The 24789-nt window shown below is 38.3% G+C and overlaps 1 protein-coding gene across 1 annotated transcript; it reads left to right on the top strand.

Moving 5' to 3' along the window:
* Nucleotides 1-309: 309 nt before the first annotated feature.
* Nucleotides 310-24219, top strand: RAB12 (RAB12, member RAS oncogene family). Its single transcript, XM_015619033.3, has 6 exons — nt 310-702; nt 12185-12245; nt 19932-20070; nt 20599-20688; nt 21616-21720; nt 22000-24219. Exons 1-6 carry the CDS (start codon nt 459-461, stop codon nt 22111-22113), a joined length of 753 nt encoding a protein of 250 aa, XP_015474519.1. The 5' UTR covers nt 310-458; the 3' UTR covers nt 22114-24219.
* The last annotated feature ends 570 nt before the right edge of the window (nt 24220-24789 follow it).

Below are 24789 nucleotides of genomic sequence, written 5' to 3'. Positions count from 1 at the left end.
GAAGCAAGATGTGACTCTGCAGCGCCGGAGCGCACCACGGGCCACTCCGGCAGGCGGCCGGGGAAAGGCTGAGTCCCCTGGGCAACACTGCTCACACCGCTGTCGGGGCGTCCAGCGGCAAGGCCGGGCCGGGCGGGGCCAGGCCGGGGCAGGGCAGGCCGGGCCAGGGCAGGCCGGGCGGGCCAGGCGGGCGCTCCCGCCCCCAGCTCTGCGGCGCGGCCCGGCCGCGGCTCCGGCGCAGCAGAGGGCGCTGCGCGGGCGGGCCCGGGCCTGGGCGCGCCGCTCCCGGCGGCGGCGGCGCAGTTCCCGTTCCTGTGGCTGTTCCCGTTCCCCTCGGGCAGGGCCGGGCGGCGGCCGCGTCTCGTCCTCGCTGCCCCCTCCTCCCCGTGCCTCGCAGTGGTCGGCGCCGGTGGCGGGGAGGGCGGGGAGGGAGCGCGGCGCTGCCGCATGCATCGCTGATGGAGCCGGGCTCGGGGCTGCCGCAGCGCAGGGCGGGGGGCGGCGGGCTGGACCTCGGGGCGGGCTCGGCGGCGGGGTCGCCGGCGCTCTCGGGGGGACAGTCCCGCCGCAGGAAGCAGCCGCCGCGCCCGGCCGACTTCAAGCTGCAGGTGATCATTATCGGGTCGCGGGGGGTGGGCAAGACCAGCCTCATGGAGCGATTCACCGACGACACCTTCTGCGAGGCCTGCAAGTCCACCGTGGGTAAGGGAGCGCGTCCCGTCCCGTCCCGTCCCGGGGGAGGGGGCGCTTCTCGCAGGGCCCGGCCGTGGGAACGCGGGGCTCGGTGCGGCGGCCGCCCTTCCCCGGCCCCTGTCCCCCCTCTCTCCGAGTGCGGGCCCGCTCCCCGCCTGCCAGGCATTCCCTCCCAGACCTTTCCCACTCCGGGGCGCGCCGTGGTCCCCGTCCCCTTCCCGCCCAGGACTGCGGGGTTGGGTCTTCCCGGGTGGGTTCCTCGGCCGTGGGAAGCTCAGGGGGATTGATTGGTGCCGGACTTCAGCAGCGCTTCTTGGAAAGATCGTGGATGTCCTAGTTACCTTTGCGAGTACTGTGAAGCTGCTGGCTGTCCTGTTTCAGCCTCGCTAACGTTTAGCAAACAGTTAAAAAATTAGGCATGGTTGGTAAAGCAGGTTTTTTGTGCATAAGTCTTAGATGTTGCGTGTAAGGAGACAGAAATATTTCAGTAGTTGAAAAGTTGCAGTGTGCATTTTGTGTACTCTTCCAATGTATTATTCAACTGCTCTTCCAGACCGCAGTCAGATTAACTCCAGGTGGCTGCTATGGCTTCGTGAAGAGCACCCCGGTGATGTTAGATCCGAGGTTAATGTTTTGTTTCTTGATAACGCTGCGTGTTTGACTCTTTATACAACTAACTAGCGAGCAAGCTCCTAGTTCTGTAGTGTGCTGCCTTATTCATGGTTTAGTCATCTGTGCGAGTCTCAGAGGTAATTTAACGCCTGCTGTCTTTTAATACACAAGTGTGTAAAGGGAGGAAAACAAGCTAGTTAGTCTGTGTTGTTATTAGAGTCCTATCCTTGAGTTGAACTCTTGAGTATTGCAGCAAGGTGATTGTTAAAGTCTGTGTCACTGGAAAATATGTATGCTTAGCTTAATTGTAGCTTGGAACGCGGGGGAATTTATAGCATCTGATGAAAAGTGGTTGTATTGCCTTTTAGAAGTTGAGTGATTACTATCCAGAATTATCTTCCTATAACAAAATGATGCACAGTTACTCATACTTCTGTTTTAATGTGTGTTTTGCCAGTTACTTAATTCTTTCCTAGGTTATGAATCCAGATCTGGTAGTACAGATTAGCACTGTTATGTTGATAAATTTTTTGAAGTTGGCAACTTAACCTTGTAGAAGTTAGACGGTTTCAGAGGCATTAATCCTCAAGGGATGTGTTGTAATGAAGAAATGTAGATGGCTTGCCTAGATAAACAGATTAATTGAATTTATGGTACAACTGAAGTATAGTTAATAGAGGAATGTATTCTTCATAAATTCTCCAAGTCTGGACATTGATTTTAATTCTCCTGCATCTTCCTCACGCTGACCCACATTAAGGGTGCTGTCAAGCCTGGGCTGCTCTCTGTAACTGGGGTTAGTTTCCTGCTGTGAATCTTGGGAAGTGAGGGGGGTTGGTCTAGACACTGGTCCAGACTTCCAGGCTGGTGCCTTTTGAACAAAACTGATTTCCTAAATAACTGAGACAGTGATTTAAGCAGAGAAGCTTCGTTATTTTAGGGAAGAAACAGGAAATAAGTAGTGATATGCTGCTAGACAGAAGGTTACGTAATGTTTGTTGTACAAAATGTGCCAACATAAAGCAGCATAGGGAAATCAACTTGTGCCAAAATACATGTAGAAGGACTTGATAGTAATGCCATTCTTTCAAGGTCCTCAGACTAAACTTGAGAGCTGTTGAGATTCCCCCAGATCTTTTGACTGCTGTATGAAAGAGCTTTTCACAGTCAGCTTGTTCTCTAGATTTTTTTTGCGCTATAAAGAAAAAGTAACCTCTGCTATTTACATTTCATATAGATTGAAAATAACCGACACTCCAAAACAACCTGAGTTCAGCCTCTCATACACTGTTGAAATCACAAAGCTCTTGCTTTGCCATCACTTAGCTGCCGTGGTTTTCAAGAATTTGCAAGTGGAGAATGTTTTGAAACATCAGTGAAAATGCTGTAACTGATCCAGTTACATAAAGTAAATATACCTTGAGATTAAATTTGAAAAGGCCATGTAACCAACCAAAAAGCTACATGTTGTTGTATGTACCTTATATTAGCAAAGCTGTATTTAAAATGGAATGCTAGAGTATGTATTTACTTCCTTACCTTGACATTAATAGTCTCAACCTTACTTTCATGTTTTTATACTAAAACCTGTGGCTGTATAAGACAAAAAGAATATTTACTACCTTAAGCTTTTGTATGAAAGCAGAGGCTACTCAGAGGACTTCCTTCAGCAGTGGCAGAATTGCAAATGTCCAAAGACATTTTCTGTCTCTGGTCCCCAAGTGCTGATAATAGTGCCGTGTTATTGAAAAGTGGAGCATTTCTGCAGAAAAGGGAAGGTGTGGATTCAATTAAGAAAGATACAGTATTTAAATGCTAATTTAAGAAGACATTGCCAGATAGGTAAAAAAAAGTTCTGTAATGAAAACACATCAACATGTCTTCAGTCTCAGCTCAGATACAGAACTTCTTTGAAAGTGTTCAAAAATAGCTTGGCAGAATTCAGCACATTATTCATAACAGCACACAGTGTGCTGTTGATCTAAAATTCTTTTGATGTATTTATTTTGGGCATAAAATTAGTTGCATGGAATATTGTCTCTCTTTAAATTTGCTATTTACATAGCACTGAGACTACCCAATATGCTCAAATATTTACTGATTTTTGAAAAATGTAAAATTTCTCCATGCCAGTGTTAAATCCACTGTCTTTCCATAATGGAATAATAACTTGATCAGGGCTAATACTGGGATCATATTAGCTTTGTCAACAAGTACAAATGTACACTTTTTCTTTTAAAGTAAAATTTGGTCTCCATTTATTATTTGTTGCCTGCATTATTCACTCAGAAGCAGATTCCAAAGCTATCACTTGTAGGTTTTCCAGACTTGACAATTTAAAAAAATGTGCACCAAATATGGTGTGAAGAAGAGTGATCTTTCCAAGGATAGTGGATAAATACTCACTGCCACTTTTGTAAAAAATTCAAGCATGGGGATGAAGAAACAGTGTTTCCTTCTGATTCATCCACCCCCTTATCACACCTCAACTAGTTCTTATCCTGAAAGAAATACATCGTAATTCAGATCTCCATAGTTGTGGTGTTAAATTTATTTTTTTTAAATGGTATTTTCTCAACATCTTTTTCACCAGAGTCCCTTTATTAAATGTTCAGTGACCTCTGTTCTCTTCCCAGTGTCCGTCCAGCTACTGCTCAGTCTCGAGGTTATATGTCCTACCTAATTCACCAATTTTTACTTCACTCCATCTCCCTGCTGTTTTTCTTCCATGACAGATCTACAGAATTCCTGTACTCAGCAGTACTTCCTGTTGATCTAATTTTTCTGCAGACATTACACTTCTCTCTGGGTTTTATTCTCTGAACCTGAGGTTCCTGCTCTCCCAAACATGACGGCCTGCACTGACTCACCTCTTAGGGTGCTGATTGTCCCGGTTCCTCAAATCAAGTTGAGCTCCTCAGCTTTTCTTTTACATGCTGCCTCAGTATGTAAAGTCTCTTGAGACCTCATCTTATCTTTCAGCTCTTTTCTACCAGGTCCAAAACCATCCCAGGAAAGAGGCCTTGGCCTTGATAATGCCCGTGCAGTTTATGTGCCTTATGCATTGCTGGCTGTTTTAGCAGCTGTTCATAGGAAAACAAAGTGTCACTCGTAGTAAAGCTTCCTTCCATCCTCGTTTACAAGCAAAATGATAGTGAAGTTTGTAATGGGGAAGGTTTGTTGTGGATCAGGATGGGAATTTAGTGACCTATGATCTGTTCTGGGCTAATTGTAGCCTGAGGGATCCAGATCAGTGGCATGTAAATGCAAGATTCCTTTGACTTCAAAGAAATGCTCTTTGACCTTGTTTCACCTTCATGTGAAATGGTGTGGAAGTCAGAAACTCCTGAGATTTATGGAGGTCCATAGGTTTTCGCTACAAGTGTTATTTTATTATTTATTTTTAAAATGCCCATGTCCATGCAAAATTCCTAGAGTCTATCAAATAAACAATAGCTTTATCTTCTATCAGAATGCTCTTAGGTAAGGCAACTTCTGTCTTTAATATATAGGCATTTGTGTATGGTATACAAGTATATACATATGTACCTTTTTATACGTACTTATACATATGTTTGGGGCTTCTGTCACAATTCAAACCTGTCTTCATTCTCTTTATCCTTAAAAATGTGGGCTAGCAACATAAATGTTTGGTTTCATTCCCATAAGCATGTCATATAACATAATGATTTTCACTTAAAAGTATCAGACTACTTACTTTTAAAGTATAATTTTTCAGAGCTGCCTTTTAAATTACTACTCTTCAATCTTTTTAGTTATCTAATCAGTATTCTCACAGCCACTGTAAATATAGTACGTGTTTTACTAATAATTTGATTTTTGTTTTCAGTAAATCAAAACTATGGCTTAAAAATAAATTTTGTAATTTGATGCAATCTGAGATGAAGAACAATCTGTATAAAATTTTCAGAAATTTGTGAGTCAACTAAGCATTCCTTTCTTTGATACACTTGTATCTATTGTGTTTATGTATTTCTTTAATACACTATGGGCTCTCTGACAAGTATAATTAATTTTAATTTTTCTTTAAAGCTTTTCCTCCCCATTCAGTAAGATTGCCCTGAAAGCTTACTTGGTGTGGGGAAAGGGAGAAAGAGTAGAAATAGATCTTTCTTAGTTTACCATATCATGACATAGTAACAGTAAGATGTTCTTGCTTTAATCAAGAAATAGCTTTTAATGTGAGCAATTTCTTCCACTGTTAAAAGGAAAGAAGTTTTGATGAGGGATAAGTAATTCTGAGAGAATTAACTGTTCTTACTTTTGCGTATCCAGGGTGTTAATACATCTGGTTTTATGTGTTGGCTTTTTGACTAGTGCAGAATAGTGTAAATAAGCCATACTGGTACATTATTAATGGTGTGCTGCAGTTTCTTGCCTAACTATAAACAGAGAGGAGCAGGAGGCTGGAAACTTGAAGAGAAAAACAGTTTTGTCTTACACAAAACCTTAAGATAATTAGGGGGCATGTATGAACCTTGTTGTTTGTCTTTGGAGGTGCAAATTATGACAGAAGCCTGTGCCCTGGGAGATGCCTCTTACCTTTTGGAGCAGTGTAGTCACTTGTAATGGACAACATAGAGACTCCAGCAAGTGAAAACACCTGGCCAGTCATTGTTTGCCCCAGATATGTCAACTAAGTGTATTTTACAGTGTTTGGTATAGCCAGCAATGGTTTGCTATGCATAATCATTTGAATCTTCTTAAGTGAGAAAAATTGTAATTTCAAACACGAAAAGGTAGATAATATAAATTATTAGGGTTTAGGAATAGGGTTTTGTGGACGTATTGGGATTTTAATTAACAAGAAATTACAAGAAAGAGTAAATTTCAACTTTGTTTTTTTTTCATTTGTTAACTTCAGCTGATAGAAATATTCAGGCACTGGGTTATATCAACACTAGAGGACTGTCAGAGAGCCTTGTAGTCCCTAGTCAGGACATATATGAGAATGCGCAAATAAAACAACAGGCAGAGTGAAGAGGCCACTTGAATGGTGTCAAATGGGAAGTTAGGTTTGCAGGAGAGTGGAATGCAGCTGTCAGACTCAGTCTCTGCTGTGAACAGCTGAGCGTGTCATAGCAAAGAAAAAAAAAAAGAAAATAGGGCCATATGATTCTCAAGGACTTCTGCAAGTTGGTTAGCAACACTTTTACTACTTATTTCTGCTGATATTCTAAGGAGAGGGAAACTTGATACCCAAAACAAAATGCTTATAGGTACTGCCTTCTAAAAATCAATGTTGTTGCTCATGAAATAACCTTTCTTTCTCCATTCAGTTTTCCCTTCAGGTCAAGTAGTTGTTGACCAGTAGCTTAGTGTGTTTTTCTGATTTATAATCAGAAATTTGAAAAGAAGTCTTGTTCATGAAGCCACAGAGAGGCTTATTCCTTCCAATTTCCTCTTCCACCTCATTCTGTTTGACAGCATTTTGGTACGAGCTTTGAACTTAGTGTCTTAAATAGCATCAAAAACCTAGGTTTTCTGGAGGGTCTTATGATTTTACTGTCCACAAGAATGTAAAGAAATGTTAATTTCCTCATTTCTCACTGAATTGGGAAGCACCAAGTGTCTGAAATGTTTAGAAGCTGTATATCGGACGCTCAAAAAAACCCATAAAATAATTTGGCTACACCTTCAACATTTACTCACTTGTGTATATCACACAGAAAAAAAAGAAAATTGGTATCTGTTTTATTCTAGTCTGTAGCCCAGTTGCCAGTTGAGGTATGGGTACACTTTTATTTTAGGCAAGCAGTCTCAAATGTCTGCATGTTAATCGTTCTAGAATTACAAACTTGGAGCTCTATGGACAACGTATTTTACCTGCCTCTAAAATAATCCCCAGACATACTTATATCTGATTTAGGACTAAATGATTCCAAGTCTCTTCTTCAATTTTTTTTTTAATTTGGAATGTGCAGTTTGAAAGAGGCATTTTCACTTTGGTGTGTTTTAAAAACAGCCAAAATTACATTAAAAGAAGACAAAATGGTTTAGGGTATTTTTTCCTGGTAACAGTTTCTGTAACCTTTTCCTGTCCTCCCTATGTACCTTTTGTTGTTGATTGCTTTCTCCCCTCAAGCAAGACATAGAAATCAGAAGGCATGCTCTTTTCATTGACTTTGGCAGTTTGGGGATAGGTGTAAGTATTGTTTGAGTTACAAACCAGGACTAATAAAGATGGTTGTTAGTTGAAAAGTCATGTGACCTCAGTTATCAAATGCAGGATAAGTAAGAAAATTTTTCTGCATAATGCTGTCAGATGTCCAAATTCAATAACCTGTCATAGCCTTCAAATTATATATCTGTTTTAAGGGTTAATTGATATATAACTTCTGAATTTTTAAACTGTGTTTCTTTAAGCATGGTCTGATTATCTTTCACTGATTGAATTACTTTGATGCAAATCACTAACAGGCCTCTGAAAATTGAATCCATTGGAATTGATTTTAGTTGGAGGGGGTTTTTTGTGCTCTATTTGCATCTGTTTTCCCAGCTCTTCCATTAACTTTGTTACCAGGAAATCTTGTCCACTGAAAGGTCACTATGTTTGCATAAAGCAAAACTGTTTCCACTTTCTTTTTCTGTCCCTTATGAGGAAATTACACGTTGCAAATTTAAACATAAAATGCATTGTAAGAAGTTTCTTTACTATTTTATTTCTAAACAAATACTTTTAGCTTTAAGAAGAAAGGCTGCACCCAGTTGTGTGTATCCCAGTTTGTGCTTTAGCAGGTAATCTCTAGTTCCTGTTTGGGGTGAGAAATTAATGTACTGTAGTCAGTTCTGGGCTAGGCTTCATTTTCTGTAGGATTCCAGTCTCAACTTTGAAACAGTCTCAAGTTTGGTTCATTGACAAGAGATGTCATCCTCAGTGACTTGCCCTTATCTAGAACTTCATTAATGCACTTTTGTTTTGAGTCTCTGTTCTCTTTCTTTTAAGGCTGTTTAGTTTTAAACAGAGTGCAGACAGGTTGTTTGGCTGTGTGTTTAATATACTTTAAACCCTTGTATCTTGGTAGCCCTTAGTTTTTCCTGGAGGAGGCATAGGTTCAGTTGAGCCCATGTTATGATAGATGTTCTTTGCATGAAGTATATTTTTCATCCAAAGTTCATGTGCTACTAACAACAACTGTGCACATTAAATAAAATGTTCCAATTCCTTACATTAAACACACCAGGTTAGTGTTGCTGTCCTTAATGCCTTATTTGACATATATCTAGCCTGTGGGGAGAGGTGATGCTTCTTTGCAGATTTAAGTCGTAGTGCAAACTCAATCAGTATACTTTCAAATGCTTCAGTAAATGCAAAATCAGAGACCCAAACAAGAGGCTGAGATCTGTGTTTTTGTGCCTTTTTCATTAGTTTTTGGAGGATGTTTGTTTGGACTCCTGAAAAAGGCCTTTCCAGCAAAAAATGAAGGTCAAAATGTGACATCCAAGACACATAACATTTTAATCCATAAAATTAAAAAGAAAAAAAAAAGAGAGATGGTGATTTGGATTTACTTGTTGTCTGAGTGTAATAATTTTGGAAAATTATTGATTGCCTGTTGTCCATGCAAGCCTGATACATAGAGACAAGGCTGACTTTTTAATGGGAGATTGTAACAAGCCTTTTGGTTCCTCTTACATCAGTGTGACCTGTCAAATGGCATGCTTCAGTATGGTCATAAGCACATGTACTTGTCAGATTTCCTGGCATGTGTGTATTCTGTTATTCACTGACAATAAATTGGCCAGCAGACCTTTAAATCCAAGCTAGGTAGCATGCAAACCACTGATAGTTTGCTGGTATTGTAGCAGCTAAAGTGAGTTTTTTTTAATCCTTTCTTTGTATAAGACATGTTATTCAGATTTAATGTAGTTGTCAACAGTAATTGTTGATTCTTCTGTTTTATTGAACTATATATAAAACCATGCCATAGTAATCGTATGGATAGCAAAACTTTCCATTGAGGTAATTCCATTAGCATATGTCAAGCTAAATAATTTCTTTCATTAACCTTTTTCTTAACTCAATGCAATATTTGAAATTGAAGTGGAAAACAAATTATTGTGTTGTTGTTTTAATTGAATTACTAATTTGTATGTAAACTTGAAGCACTGGCTTTGGCAGTCTATGGTGAAACACGCTAATGAAACCTGACAGGCTTAGGAATTTGTTTCTTTGTGTGCAAAAGGAAAGCTGCCAGATTTTTTCCTTTGGTATTGGCAGACATGCAGCTTCTGGTATTGTGTTGATGCTTGCTGAGCATTACTAATTATAAAAAGTAGTTGAGCAACCTTTGCAGAGTTCTGGCACTCTGTCTGACTTAAGTGTTAAATGATTCAAACAATTCTGTAGAAGATTGTGTCTGCTTCTCCAAAACTGTTACTTGCTTGTATTATTCCTTCCAAAATTTCACAGTAGGGAAATATTTCATGGTATGACTTTCAGATGATCAGTAGAAAGATCTGCCTTTAAAGTAGGACTGCTGTTGATATATTATTTATTTTGAAACCATCTCTTCAATGTGTACACTTTTTTCTGCTTCATTTTATTCATATATTGTGCCTTCAAGTCCCATGTTGAAAACGTGGTTTATTACAACAGTTGGATTTTCTCTCCATAGTTAATTATTTTAGTTATTAAAAATATAGCAAAAGCTTTTCATTTTTTTTTTGTTTGTTTGTTTGTTTTTATAAGAGAGCAGTGGTTTGTATAAACCACTTCCATAAAAATAAAAATATTTTCTTTTTGTAGTTACTGAAACCTACATGAAATCCCTGTTGTGGTTTTAATACTCAGCTTGGGATCAGAGATAATTTAGACTTCTTTAACACCAGATGAATGGCAGATCATAGAGTATGTTGTGTATGACAGAATGACAGGATTGGGAATTGGGATTGAGGTGTCTGGGCAGTTACATTCTAACTTCTTTGAGGACAGGAGAGCTTTGAGGCAAGCAATTATGGTTAATTAAGTAAAGTTCTGTCTCGTAGACAAAGTTGCGACTATTAAGACAATTGCATTTTATAGTTTAAATGCATTTATATAGAGAAAAGTCTTATAACAGTCGAAATGGATATGTGTTTCTTTAAAAAATATTATTAGAATACAATTACAAAAAATCTCATTTCACACACTTTGGATACTAGAACATAGCTGGATCATTTCTCTTCTGCTTTTGCACTAAGACAGTTGCTTTTCAGAAGTGTGCAAAAAGATTTCTTGAAGTTAGGATTAATAAATTCTTTGAAATTTTAATCATTTTAATATCTTTGTCAATATGCATATGAATACTTGAAAATTGCCAATAAAGTTTTAGACTGTTTAGTACAAATCAGTTTAACACATTACCTCCTGAGGTTTGACAGAGATACATGTTTGTAAGTACAGGCATCATATGTCCTGAATATCTCTCCAAGAATTGGTGATTAAGTGTGCTAGACACTATTAAGGACATGGAGAACGAGGGAAAATGTCATGGTGTGATGACTATTACTTTTATCATATGCAATATGCAAGCTGTTAGCGGGGATATTTGTTCAGGAGAATGAAGGTCAGTGATACTTCCATTTATTTATTCTGGGTGAACAATGCCCACCTGATTTGCAAACTAAAAATATGGACACAATGGTCAAGTTCAGTCCCTTCTGTCAAAGTTTAAATTCAGTCTCAATTCTTAATATCAGCAGGGACACTCAGCTTTTACCATGGGTAGTCTTTGGGAAAATGTGTCATTTTTGTTAGAGAAAATAAAACCCATTTTTCCTCTTAAGTTTCATCCTTGTTCTTAGTTTACAATTGCATGTGAAATAGCAGAAGTGTTTCCAACACATTATGCTTCTACACTTCTGTGTGAGTTTTAAGTGTACAGGTCTGAAGCATGTTCTCATGTCTTTCTATTTCTCCCTTTTTAATTTAGCTCTGTTAGGAGAGATGATGTGTAGAAGGAAGAACTGAAGCAAAAATCTTCATACAAATGTATCCTAAAATGAACAGGTTCACAATCTGCAAATCTATGATATTCCAAGACGTTTATTCCTGACACATTTTTGTAGTTAAGGTGGTAATCTGTTGTGTCTAGGTATTGTCGACCTTATTATTGACCACAATATGTCTTATGTGTTGCTGGCCAGCATTATTTTTTTAATAGAAGTTAAATCTTTCTGTATAACAAAGTCATCATGTTTCTATCTTTGATATTTAGCATGCATTCAAAATTTGACTGGGGTTTTGAGACAATGAATAAAAGTACCATACAGGTATAAAACAAAATTTTAAAAATCAAATAACCTCTTTGAATGTAAGAAGTTTGTTAATAAATATTCGCAGGACTTAACAATGCCAGTCTTGACAAACTTCTTCATAAACCAACCTCAATTCCAGCACTCTACTACAGCACTTTACAGATGCTAAGCATCCATCCTGGGAGCCAGATCTGTGTAGTTCCTGCTTCACAAACAGCAAAATTGATGCGGAGGGATTGGTTCTGCTCCATGCCTCTGGGGCATCTGTGCCAGTTGGAAGTAGAGCAGGCTTGTCCTTGACAGTCAAGGTGAATAGGAGAGAATCATACTGTGCCTGTTGTTTTACTGTTGTGTTGGGTTTACCTGCTGCTGGAAATTTTGCACAAAGTGGAAGGTTTATGTTGTGATGCTACCAAATTGGATGGCTTACAGGCTGTATAGTGGTTGTCAAGTCCCCATGATGTTCCTGAGTTGACCATAGTGGTGCAAACCCTTCTGCTTGTTCAGACTGTTAAAAGTTGATCTAAAAAAAAAAAAAAAGTATCGAAAATTAATAATTACACCCTCATTACTTTTGCTTCTTATTCCTCCTTTTCTGTTTACTGTATTTTATTTATAGGTGTTGATTTTAAAATCAAAACAGTAGAGCTAAGAGGAAAGAAAATTAGATTACAAATCTGGTAAGTAAAACAAACATGCAACCAGCAGTATGTTTTAATTTTTATGTTCTAGCATGAATTAATATGCTTGTCTAATACTACTATTAACTGTTATAAGCTGGTTTAGCTCTTACCCTATTACTTCTCTCCTCCATTCCCACAAGACTTAAACAAAACCAAATAGATCTTCGATTTTTGTGAGGGTAAAGGAGGAGAAGGAGAGATAAAGTTAGAAGTAGGGCATGAATGTAATTACTGAAATATTAATGCATCACAGAGGCCTTGAGCCCCTTTTCCTGGAAGAATGATATCACCTACACAAGAAATAGGAGTTCTACAAACAACAAAAGTGGACTGTGTTAAATAGACACTAGGGAAAGTATATTTTGTTTTCTTTATTTTTCTGGACTGATTAAAACTGACCTTCATTGTAGCAGCAATTATAAAGCAACTGTAAAGTATTTTCTAAACTTTTTCTAAAATTTGGTATAGGCAGTGCTGTTTCTTTAACACTGTTTTTAAATAACTTCAAAGTGGAGGGCATTCAAGACTTAAGTAAATCATATCCACTCTAAACAGCGTGGAAAAATAAAGCAATCCCATGCAAATAAGATTATACCTTAACTGGTACTGATGTCCTGCTACAGAAAGCTCAGTGTCAAAGAGCTAAACTCTACCTTTCTGGAGTAGGTTACTTGATTTTTGGTAATGGTTCTCCATGTTGGTGATTGATACAGTTTTTATTGTTTAGAAATTATTGAGCTAAACACTCCTTTCTTTTGCAGAGTAGTACAATACATAAACGTAATTATGAGAGAATAAACCAGCTATGTTCTATACATTAATCTTATATACTGCTATGTAGAAGCTTAGCTTTGGTTTCTTAACAGTGTGTGATGCATAATTGGCATTGTAGTTAAACTGTTAAAGCTTCTTAACAATCCATAGAGGGGGGGAAAAAGCTCTAAATATTTTTTATTACACTTTTGGGATATTCTGGTAGTTTTTCATTCTTAACTACATGGATGCAGTGAATTCAGTTTACTAACTCCTCTTGGCAGGTCACCATCAATTCTGTCTGTCACACCATGTGTCTGTCTTGCTTCCCTCTGAGTTAACTGCTGCTTCATCTTTGGTCTCATCCATCACCTAATACTTGAATGTTAGTGGCATGTCTTCATTCATCTGTCCATGTTTGGAAACCTATGACCACAAGACTGGCAGTTGAGCCAGCAATTGTTAGCCAGGGTCTGCTGGAGCTGACAGAGGTAACAAAAAATTCTGATGTGGAGATGCTAATGTACGCCTAATATGCATTCTTACTATGAAATGTGCTAAGCCTATAACAAAAAATTCTCGTGTTGAATAAATATTTTACAGGAGTGAAGTTTTTTTGGAAAAGAGATGTTTAAACCATTATTTTCCACATATTGAGAATATGCTAGTAGGATATAGGAAATGTTAAAAATTGAATTCAAAGCTGATAGGCTGCTAAGATGTGATAATTACCCCTATGGGAAGCCTTACTAAAATGGCAAGGAAAACACAATATTAAGAGATAATACTTCAAAATATGATCAAATCCATAAACATGACATCCTGCTCCTAAGTATCACTTTCTCTCCAACCGTAGCTGTTAAAATGTTGTTCTTATACTTAATCTTTAAAACTGCCTTGGCATGCTTCCATTTTTTTTTTTTTAGAAAAGCAGTTAGATAAGCACAACTTTTGCTAATTAATTCTGAATTCTGTTGTGCTTGTTATTTGGCCTACATATATAAACTCTTACTACCACAGAATAATTTAGGTTTAAAAAGACCCTTAAGATCAGTGAATCCAACCATTAACCCAGTGCTGCTAAGTCCACCACTAAACCCTGGCCCCAAGGGTCATGTCTGCATATCTGTTCGGGTTGCCCTGGGCAGCCTGTTCCAGTGCTTGGCAATCCTTTTGGTAAAGAGATTTTTTTTCCTAGTAGCCAATCTAAATCTCCCCTAGTGGAACTTGAGGCTGTTTTCTCTTGTTCTGTCCCCTGTTACTTGGGAGAAGAGGCCGACCCCCACCTGGCTGCAGCCACCTTTCTGGGAGTTGTAGAGAGTGACAAGGTCTCCCCTTGGGCCTCCTCCAGGCTAAACAACCCCAGCTGCCTCAGCTCCTTATTGTACCTCCAGTTGTTGGATTCAAGAGGAAAGCAATTTACCAAGTCAAACACTTGGAGGTTTAGAAATGCAGACTTCAATTGCATGGCTGATCATAAGTCAGCCTCCTTTCATGCCTACACAGTGACAGAATTTAGGCTGCCTCATACTTCCTTGGTAGTGTTATATACATTGATTGTGGTAACTTTACTACAAAAAGACCTGTTTTGTTCAGTGAACAGATAATTTCTGAAGTTTACACTTACCTCTTTTCTTAAAATTACTAAAGTTACATTTCAAAGCATGAAATTTTACTTATTTTTTTAGCAATCCAAAGATTCTACTTCTAGAGTCAAACAAGAATGGTTTTTAAAAAGTTTACTTTGGTATTTTTATGGTCACTTGACCTGTCTCTCCCCTGACCACTATCAGCAGAGTGTTTTCCACAAAACTCTACTTGAGTTTATCAAAAGATACATTAGAATAGTACAGTGCTGAATATTTCAAGCAATCAGGTGTGCAAGACATCCTTTTGAAAGCAGCTTTCACACCTGCTGCTGTTAGGAGAGTAGAATACAAAAAGACTTATCTCCTGTGTTCCTTCAATAATGGGGATCTGTGCCCTGAGGATCACAGAGGTATCTGCTCTTGCCTCTAGCTTCCTATCTAGTCCCTGCTTTCCCTATTTCCCTGACTTCCAGTCAGGAAACATCCTTCTGCACCTTAGATTATGCAATGATAGTGCTTCACTGAAGACACAGAGTAGTATCCACCTTTTCTGTGCCACCTGGAACACCTAATAGTGCCCCTTGTGTTGCCAAAAGTTGTAGGATGTGGTAAATCAGCTTCTGCCATGCAGTCCTGGGCTGACAAAAGCTCCTGTGTCCTGTAAGAAGTAATACCTGCATGCAGCTCAAGTCATGAGGTAGAGTAACCAGAACTGCTGGATATTGCGAGTGTCCAGGTAAATCAAAGCATCTGTGAATCAGTGCTTCTTCAAAGCTGGAAAACTGGATTAAATAATAGGAAGCCCTCTCTGATGCTTTGAAGCAGGACAGGAACTGTGCCCTCTCACCTGAGTAATCTGGGCAGTCACAGACACAGCAGTCAGCAACTTCCCCTCTGAAGGGAAGGACCTGGCTGTGGGAAGCAGTGCTGCCCTGCCCTGCTGCCCTGCCACTGTGCCCAGTTTGTCACTGTGTCTCCAAGGGAGCTCTCCAATACCTCAGGGGGCGTAATGCTCAAGGTAGCCAGCAACCTGGGAACAAAACAAGCTTGTTTTTTTTCTGAAGGTGTTTTAAACCGGTGCATTCTCATAAAAAATTCACATTCAGCCTGCTCTGTTTCCTGAGAGACAGTTGTCTTGGAAAGTCCCAGTTCTAGAATATGTAAGAATGTAGTTTCTTTGGTTCAGTACCTCTGAAATAAATTATTTATATAATAAAAAATCTTAAATATATTTGTGGTTTAGGGGAGGAAAAAAAAACTGTCTCACAGGTAGAACTAGCCTCTAAAAATACTTTAAAGCATTTTTGAAAATATTGCCTGTAGGTTCCATAGAATTATATAGAGCATGTGAAAGTGTTAAATTAGTGTTAAGTTTTTAGGTAATTTCAAAATATTTTCACTCCTATTACTGCTTTACACCACCACTCATAAAAAGTTAATTTAACTAGAGAGCCAGAGACAGTTTTGAGTCTGTCCATGTGTTTGTTTCAGCTGGTTTAGATAGACACAGAGAACATTTATATAAAAGAGAAATTATCCAAAGATATTTTAATTAACTGTATTTGTATTGTGTTTTATGCAGTCTGCCATAGAACATGACAAGTCAACACTTGAAAATGGCCTTTGTGTGATTTTTTAATTTGCTTTTGTTTGTTGTAATGTGTGTTTGTAGTTTTGGAGCAATGTCTAGTTTCTGTTTGGGAAGTAAAAACGATCAAGCAGTTGGATTCTCTAATTGCACATTATAGCTGGTTGAGGAGTCATACACTGTATGTTTCTGATTACAAATTAGAAAGACCAATGCTTTTCATTTAGAAAACTGCTTTTAGCATTAAAAAAAGTAATCTGATGAGGTTTTTCAGTTATGCCATGTCATTATTTAAGTTGTAGTAACTTCTTATTTGAACTTCTCGAGTTTAATTTAATTGGAATTAAATTGAACTGACTTCTTCTATTGTGTTGATTCTGACCAGAGCAAATAAAGAACTAGTAGCACTTAGTATCACTTCTGAAAGTCATGAAGCTATGTACTGTTAGCCCAGTTAAACAGTGGTCATCTCTTCTTCCAGCTTTCCACTAGTGCTTCAATAGCTATTCATACTAAAATACTCCAGCTGCAGGAGTGCAGCAAGAAAATAGTATAGCAAGAATAATTACTCCAGCCCTGCACATTAGAAGAAAGCATTTGAAGTAGGATGTGCTTTTAATGTTAGCTCTGCATTAGGGGTTGTAATTTTTTTCCTCAACATTGGATAAATTTGCTGCACATTTTCATGAAAAATATGACAGCACCTGGTAGAAAACAAGATTTTCCATGCTGAAGATCAACTTGATACTCAAACTGCAGTTTACTTAGGTAGCCTGGGGTTGCATTTTAAACTTACTTATTGCAGAAATAGTTTTCCAGCTTTCACCTTACAGTTTGAAGACTAGTACAACATAAGGGTAAGGTTAGAGACAACAAATTGAGCTATTTTTCTTCCACTTCTCAAATGAAATAAGTGTTAGAATATCATGCTCACAATTAGAAACCTGCTGACTGCTTTCATTTCCACCTGCTGCAGGAGAGGTGAAGTGTGGGAGAGTCAAGGCAAAGAAAGTCAGCCATGATCCACTGTAATTGGCATGACTCGAGTGTCAGTCAGTGGTCATCTGGCCATTTATTATAAGTAGTCAGCAGCCAGACTGTCCACGGGTGTTCTAAACTGGCCACAGCATGTGGTGTTTCCCAAACAGTCAGCAAGCCAAACCACAGGTTGTGTGACATTTGGGTGAAGGACCTACACAAACAGGAGCGCAGGGTGCAGCTGCCTAGGAATGCTATAAACTTTTAAAGAGCCTGAGAGTGTTGTGGAGAGAGGAGAAGTTGATAGTACCAGGTGGACTTGGAGACAGAGTACTCAGCAGAGCTGGGGAAATGGGGGGCTGGAGACAGCTGGAGTGGGAGAGTTGTGTGCTGTTGCATAGTTCTCTTCATGGCCTACTTATCCACTGATGACTGCCTTCAGGGAGGGTGGTTGAACATTAGTGAACATTTGTTTCTCCTCTGTTTTTATAATTTATGTACTCCGTGATCTGGTACCCTGTGATGGAGTTACTACAGGTCCTTAGCACTCATCTGAAGGTGCAGACAGGTGACTCTGAAATATCCTCTTTATTTCTGTGTAACACTAAGGACACAGAAAAGAGGGAAAAGACTGCCAGCAAAACAAACTGACAAACAAAACCAAAAAGCAACTTTTCCTATTACTCTGAACAAAGATAGAATTGGTATATTCTCCCACATGAGATGTGCCCTTCCACCTACCGTGTAGTTATTTGTGCTCAGAATGATGGAACTCCCATCCCTAGTAGACCTCATCAGTAGGCTGGGTTAGCAACACATGACAGGGGCTGGTCTGCAAGGTCATAATTCTGAGAGTTCTGTTCATAAGCACTAGAGCAATGTTATCCATATGTGGAAAATCAACGGTTCATACTAAAATTATTAAATTTTTAAGACTGAACATCCAAAGGACCTTCCAAAGAATGAATCTGACCATAAGAAGTAATGAAAAAGAATGTAGAGTTACTTGCTCTGAATAATATTATATATATATAATATCAGCTGCCAGAACTTGTATTGCCTTACAAAAAATGCCTCATTAGTATTAAGAAAACAACCAATTAACTATCTAAAACTGGTCTGCAATACTACTGGTGTTTGACTTTATTGAAACAGGCTACCTATTTTCATTTTCTGTAGGGTGCCAGAGGTTTATATGAATATAATTCTTAAGTTCTGAGAGTGGGGTTTGAATAAAAATAAAACAAAAATGGATGTAGTAGGAATTTGCTCTTTTCTGGCCCTTGTTGCTGCGTCCTTGGCTTGCAGTGAAGTATAAGTCATTATTTTCCCGCAAGCTATGAAGCAGAAGTTCCAAATCTTTTTCTAGTGGACACTGCTTTACTTTTTAAAATCACTAGCAAATATTTGTTGCTATCAAGTACACTTGTGGCAATTTCAGGGGCAAGTTAAATACTTCACTTTGAAACTTGCTTGAAATTCCTAAAGATTTTGTGCAGAGTAAGATAGGCTTGTGGTAGTCTATTCTACTGCTTGTTGTGGATAGAACCTTAAAAGGATTAAAACTTTAGGACAATCAATGTGGCATTTTGTGGACATGACTTTTTTTTTTTTTTTGGTAACAAGTGTTTCAGGTCTCCATTGTTAATCTCATTCCCAAGCTCATTCTCCTCCTCCTTTTGTCTAAAATGTGACTGTTGAAGAGGATTAATTTTGAAGTTTTGAGTCCCAACATACATGCACACAGTTTTCCTCCCTCCACTCTTAATTGTGATCCATCTTTTAATTTGTTCTAACAGTGAAATTTCAAAATTATCAATTGACTTTGGGGGCTGAACTCAAGCAGCAAATGCTTGATCACTTTGGAACACCATATAACTTACTTTCCAGTTGAGATGCCAGTCACATTTTAAGACTTAGGATATGCACCAGCTATTTTTTTAGTATAACTGCCAAAAAATCTTCCCTAGGCAGGCTTGATGATGTGATTAAAAGCAGTTCAAAAGTTTTCATGGTTCAGTAAAAAATAACTCTTCTGTCTCGTCTACTTTGGAACAGAAGCCATAGCTAGTATGGGTGACTTAGTGTCATTGCTGGAAATCTGTCTCCAATGTGAATGCAGCCTGTCTGAAATGCCTACAGTGCTGACAGTGAGCACAAAAATGTTACTTGCACACCTCAGATAAGTAGATGCAAGCTGGAAAGCCACATATCTAGTGCAAAAGTTGTATCACTTAGTGTCTTCTCACTCTTATCGTTCACTTCTGTGCCAGTAGGTTTTGTAGTAGTTCTAGAACTGTGGCTGAAGTGCTATGGTTGATCAAAAAAGAATCTGAAAGCTCAAATTATATTGATTAGTACATTGCTTATTTTATAGTTGGCTGTGTTTAATAAGCATGTATCCATTTATTTTTTCAATTTTTCAGGGCTGTTAAAGAACCAAACCAAAAGTCCACAAAACAAACAACAAACCCCAATAACACAAAACCGGCTTTATCTCCTGGTACATTTTCACTGGATAGCTTCACTCAGATGTAGAAATGTTTGGTGGCCTTTCTTGGTGAAGTTAGTATGGGATAAATAGTTTTAATATGAAAACTTTTTATGATTGAATGTACTGTTCCTCCTTTTTTTTTTCCTTAAATTCACACATATGGAAGGAAATGTAGTGTCTCTAATGAATGTGGGAGTGTTATTATTAAAATGTAAACAAAGTTACTCTGTACTTTGCAAATTGGTGAAATATTTGTGCCACTGTTTGCTGCTGCTTCTTAGGGACACAGCAGGTCAGGAGAGATTCAACAGCATTACCTCAGCTTATTACAGAAGTGCCAAGGGAATTATTTTGGTGTATGATATCACCAAGAAGGAAACATTTGATGATTTACCAAAATGGATGAAAATGATTGATAAGGTATGCCTTAAGTATTTTCTTTTCATGTGCTTTTTTTTTTTAACAAGGATTTTTTTTTATTTCCCCTCAAATAAATTTATAGCATCAGTTTAGGATTAATAAACTACTGTCAGCTAATTTTCATTGATTACTTTTAGCCAGAATTTAATATTGATGTGTTTTTGTTGCAAAATGGTTGTCCATTCCTGCTTTCTTGAACTAGAATTGTCCCAGTTAGAAGTGTCAGTGAAAATCTCTAATGTTGCTCACTTACCTTTGTGGGTGGTGGGGGGGGGTGGGGGTGGTGTTTGTTTCCTGTCTGTGAAATAAGGTCATTGTGTTCATTCTTAGATAAACTAGAGCAGCTAGTTCTCAAGTCATGTTTTAAAAATGGAATTTAAAAATTGGGATTTTTTGAAATAATGTTTGGGAAGAACACTTACCTATAAACTGTGTCAGTATGGTTCCTTATTTAGTAGTGGAATTGCCCTTTTTTGTGTTGTGTTTGCATTACAAAATCTTAGTTAATTAGAAATGTTCTAATTGCAGTATGCTTCAGAAGATGCAGAGCTTCTATTAGTTGGAAATAAACTGGACTGTGAAGTTGATCGAGAGATTACTCGGCAGCAGGGAGAGAAGGTAAGGACAGGTTTAGAGGCAAAGCTGTTGTGACATTGCTGCTGGTGGTCCATGGCTACTCTTGTTTGGACTGTTGCACGTAAGGGAGCATATTGAGAGTGGTGGTGGTCTCAAAATCCATGTGGTGCTCATTTGTATATATTATGCAGTTATAAGTGTTCCTGTTGGAGTAGTGCATTTTAGGTCTAAAGAAAGAGTAAGCTACAAGTTGGCTTACACTGTACCAGTAGTGTAGGGGATACTCCTTTTTGGGGGACATAGTGAAGACTTGAAGAACAAATGGAGATCTCTACTCATGAAATCTTTGTGGGCCTTCTTTCAGATGTTTGCTTCTCAGTACTGTTTTTGGACAGGCAACAGCCCTGGTTGATTACTTGGCTCACCTCTGTTTTCATGTTCCTTTTTTCTCTTGCAACCCCAGAAGTGTTAAGGAAACTGCCAAGAGAGTATGTTTGTTTTAGTGTGATACTCAGCACCATCTTGACCAGAATGATGTCAGTATGGGCATACACAAACATTTGGAAGTGAAGGCTTATTACAAACTTTTCAAGTAATTTTGGAACTGATTCTTGCATCTGTACTTCCCTTTTCTACATTTTGAATAATAAAGTTGAGACTAGCTGTTCTGAGAAGTTCTTCCTTTTTGGCAGTCTGCAGCAATACGTGTCAACTGAATACATGAATTAAGTCTGGAAAAATGTAGAGCACTTTTCCAATAAATGTATTTTAAGCAAAAATTAGGTATATGTTGCAATATTTGCTGTACCATGCAGATTCTAGATTATTTATTGAATTAGACCTCTGTCACAGATTTGGGGAAAGTTGTGTGTTTGGGGTTTTTTTAAGGTTTTATGAGGCAAATATACTTGCTGTCTGTGGCTGTTTGCACATATCTTCATGGAGTTATTTTATTTTCTCTCCCATCAGTTTGCACAGCAAATAACTGGGATGCGGTTCTGTGAAGCAAGTGCCAAGGATAATTTTAATGTGGATGAAATATTTCTAAAACTTGTTGATGACATTCTGAAAAAGGTAAAATACTCAGGTGGTAGTATTCCTCTGGTCACACAAATGGTCAATGTTTAAATAATGACTGCACATACTTGGAGGACAGAGAGCAAGTACAGATTGTCAGGTGAAATTTTTGAATAATGCGTAGTGGGCATGATGCAGTTCACAGGCTGCTGACTACTGCATTTCATTAATAAGACACAAAAGACCCCAGAATTGAGGCTTTAGCTGTCAGTGAACTCTTGAAATGAGTTCTTTCTATGCAGATGACTGTTACAAGTGATTTTTCTTTTCTTTAAGATGCCACTGGATGTTATAAGAAATGAGTTGTCCAACAGTATCCTGTCCCTGCAACCAGAGCCAGAAATCCCACCAGAACTGCCTCCTCCAAGGCCACATGTCCGTTGCTGTTGACTTGTTCCTTCCTCCAGAATGAAAAATATGAGCAGGAGGGTAAAGAAAATATCTGTACTACTCTGCACTACAATCATTTGGCAGTTTCTCGTTGCACTTTGTTATTCGAGTCAGAGCTACACACTAACTTGTAAATATGCAAATATGCGATCCTATGTAGGATTCAACTATAACATTTAATTATTACCCCTCTCCCTCACAATGATGTTTCATTCATTGCCCCAGTGTTATAAATACTGTACAGTTGGTGGGGGTTTGCCACACATCCAGTTGAGGAGGAGGAGAAGTTAAATCTATACCTATTCTTGACATAAATGTTGTAATAGTTCTTTGTTATTATAAACAGGCAGGCAGAAGCTCTTCTGGTATGAAGATAAGTATATGGTGCTTTGCTAACTATTTTAAAGACAAATTTTTTAAAAACAGAGGACTTTATGTACAAAGCTTCCATAATCAGCACTATGTTTCCTTTTAATGTAGTGAAAACATTTTTGGCTGTAGCATCCTCTGCTGACTGGATTTATTGAAAAGCTAAGTTTAATTTTTGGCAGTCTTTTATTTATTTTGTTTAATGCTGCACCCTTTCTTTATGTACTAAGACATCACATCTGGTGCAGATCTAAGATTGCACTTTGAAAAAGCATATATAATTTTTTGCATAAACATAAATTTGGTTACAAGAATCATTAAGTTTCAATAAAGGAATGGAGATATATCAAGTTCTAAAAGAAGGTATAAAAAAGCAATGCTGCTGTCCTAGACAAATTCTTGATTAAAAAAAAAAAAATAAGATGATACATTTTCCTGTGTTAAGGAATATATATGTGTATTTTTGTCTGGACATCTGTAGGGATGGGGGAAGGGAACCTAAGGTAAAATTATTTTCTTTCCTAATGGTGGAAATTATTCCCATCAAGCAAATACTGTGTTAGGATTTTGTCTGATAATGAACTTGTGAATTATATCTTTGGTATATCTTTTATTAAATGCACTGTTTAGTTTAGCTGTGGTAAATCAGTAGATGCATATTTGAATAACTTGGTGTGTCCTGAATGTTGTGGTATTGAAAAACATTGTGGTCTTTCTAAACTAATGAAGTGCAAATAAAATTTTGTATTTATGAATGACAGTGGAACTGCACCTGTTATTAGAATGGCAAGTATCAAGTGATGGGTAAAAGGTAGAATCTGGAATATGGAACAATACTTGTGTTAATTTTGTTATGATTTAACTTTCTGTTTGACAGTTCCTTTAGGTGTAGTTGGAAGAGCAGCAGACGTTAGTTGTTCACCTTGGTCACTGCTCTGTTGGGAGAGCAGCTGATGACCTGGCCCAGCTGATATCTTCAAATAGCATGTGACTGCTTGTCATGCTGTCTTAGCAGGTGGTCGCCAGACTATTAATTACACTGACAACACAAGTATGAACCAGTCTTTTTCGCACTACAGCTTCTCTACTTTGCATTCTCTGGTGCTGGAACCTATTTTGTCACTTTTGCCACTCTTCTAGCCAGAGCACTGGCACTGAACAGTAAAGTATACCACTGACTTAAACAGATTCTCTCTGTTTTATGGGAGAAAAAAGACACAACAAACTGTTAACACACACAGGGAAAAAAAAAAAAAGCCCTTATTTCACTGAATAAGCTCTGACATTCTGAATTCAATGCCATGCAGGCCTGTAGCACACCTGGCTTTCTACTGAAAAATTAAGGAAAGCATGGTTGATATTTGTGCTTATGTCTTCTGCCACCTTGTGCCTAAGCAGTTTGCTTTTTTAAATAGTAAACTTACAGTTTACTATCCTATTGGTAAGATAAAGTGAATTTCTAAAGCACTTCTAGGAGTTCAGATACTGTGGGCAATAGCAAGGAAGGGAAAATTATGGAAAGTGGGTTTTAACTTGACAACCATTTTATTTTAGCTGATTTGTTTTTATTTGTACTTAGAAACTTGTGATTTTTCCTGCAGTTTATGAATTTAATAAAAATTAAGAAATTTGACTTAGATAAACTTTCTTTTTGTAATTCTGTGCTGTTTGTATATAGGCAGATTGGGATCTCAGTCTCTTGTACCAAAAATTAAAAACTATTGCATTTAAGAAGGACATATTTATTTGAGTGCTTGAATGTTTTATTATTCATTATAAATCATAAAATTTTCAGGAAACCTGTTTGCTTTACATCCATTATACTGTGATGATGGTTTTGTCTCCTGATTTTATCTCTACAACTGTTATATGAATCAAAACCAGTTTATTTTTGCCCTTGCTCCACCCAGAGCAGGCATTAGTGGTGTGATGTGGGAAGAGGGGAGGGGGAAAAAAGTTAGTCATGCAGGATATGGAAGTTCAGCAGTCACCCCAACCTATGTTAGCATCTAATGATGGACTACTTGAATGGTCTGCACAATCATTGAGGATCATAGGATGGGAGAAAAAAGGGAAGATGGGCACAGAGACATCTGTGTTAGCAGATCCCTGTTCTTTAGAAGCCCTGGTTAGAAGAGGCAGCATTCCCACTCTTCAGGGAGTGTGTGGGGATTGTTTCCTTCTAACACTGAGCCCAAAATGCTTTTTACCACTAAACTCACCAGGTGCTGCTGAGATCCTTTAGTCCCTGGCAGGTTCTTCGTGACAGACAAAATAAACGTGAGAGCACTTTGATGAGCAAGAATG

Source organism: Parus major, chromosome 2 (assembly GCF_001522545.3).
Source record: "Parus major isolate Abel chromosome 2, Parus_major1.1, whole genome shotgun sequence".
Lineage (NCBI taxonomy): Eukaryota > Metazoa > Chordata > Aves > Passeriformes > Paridae > Parus > Parus major.
This window is presented reverse-complemented; position numbering and strand designations above follow the sequence as displayed.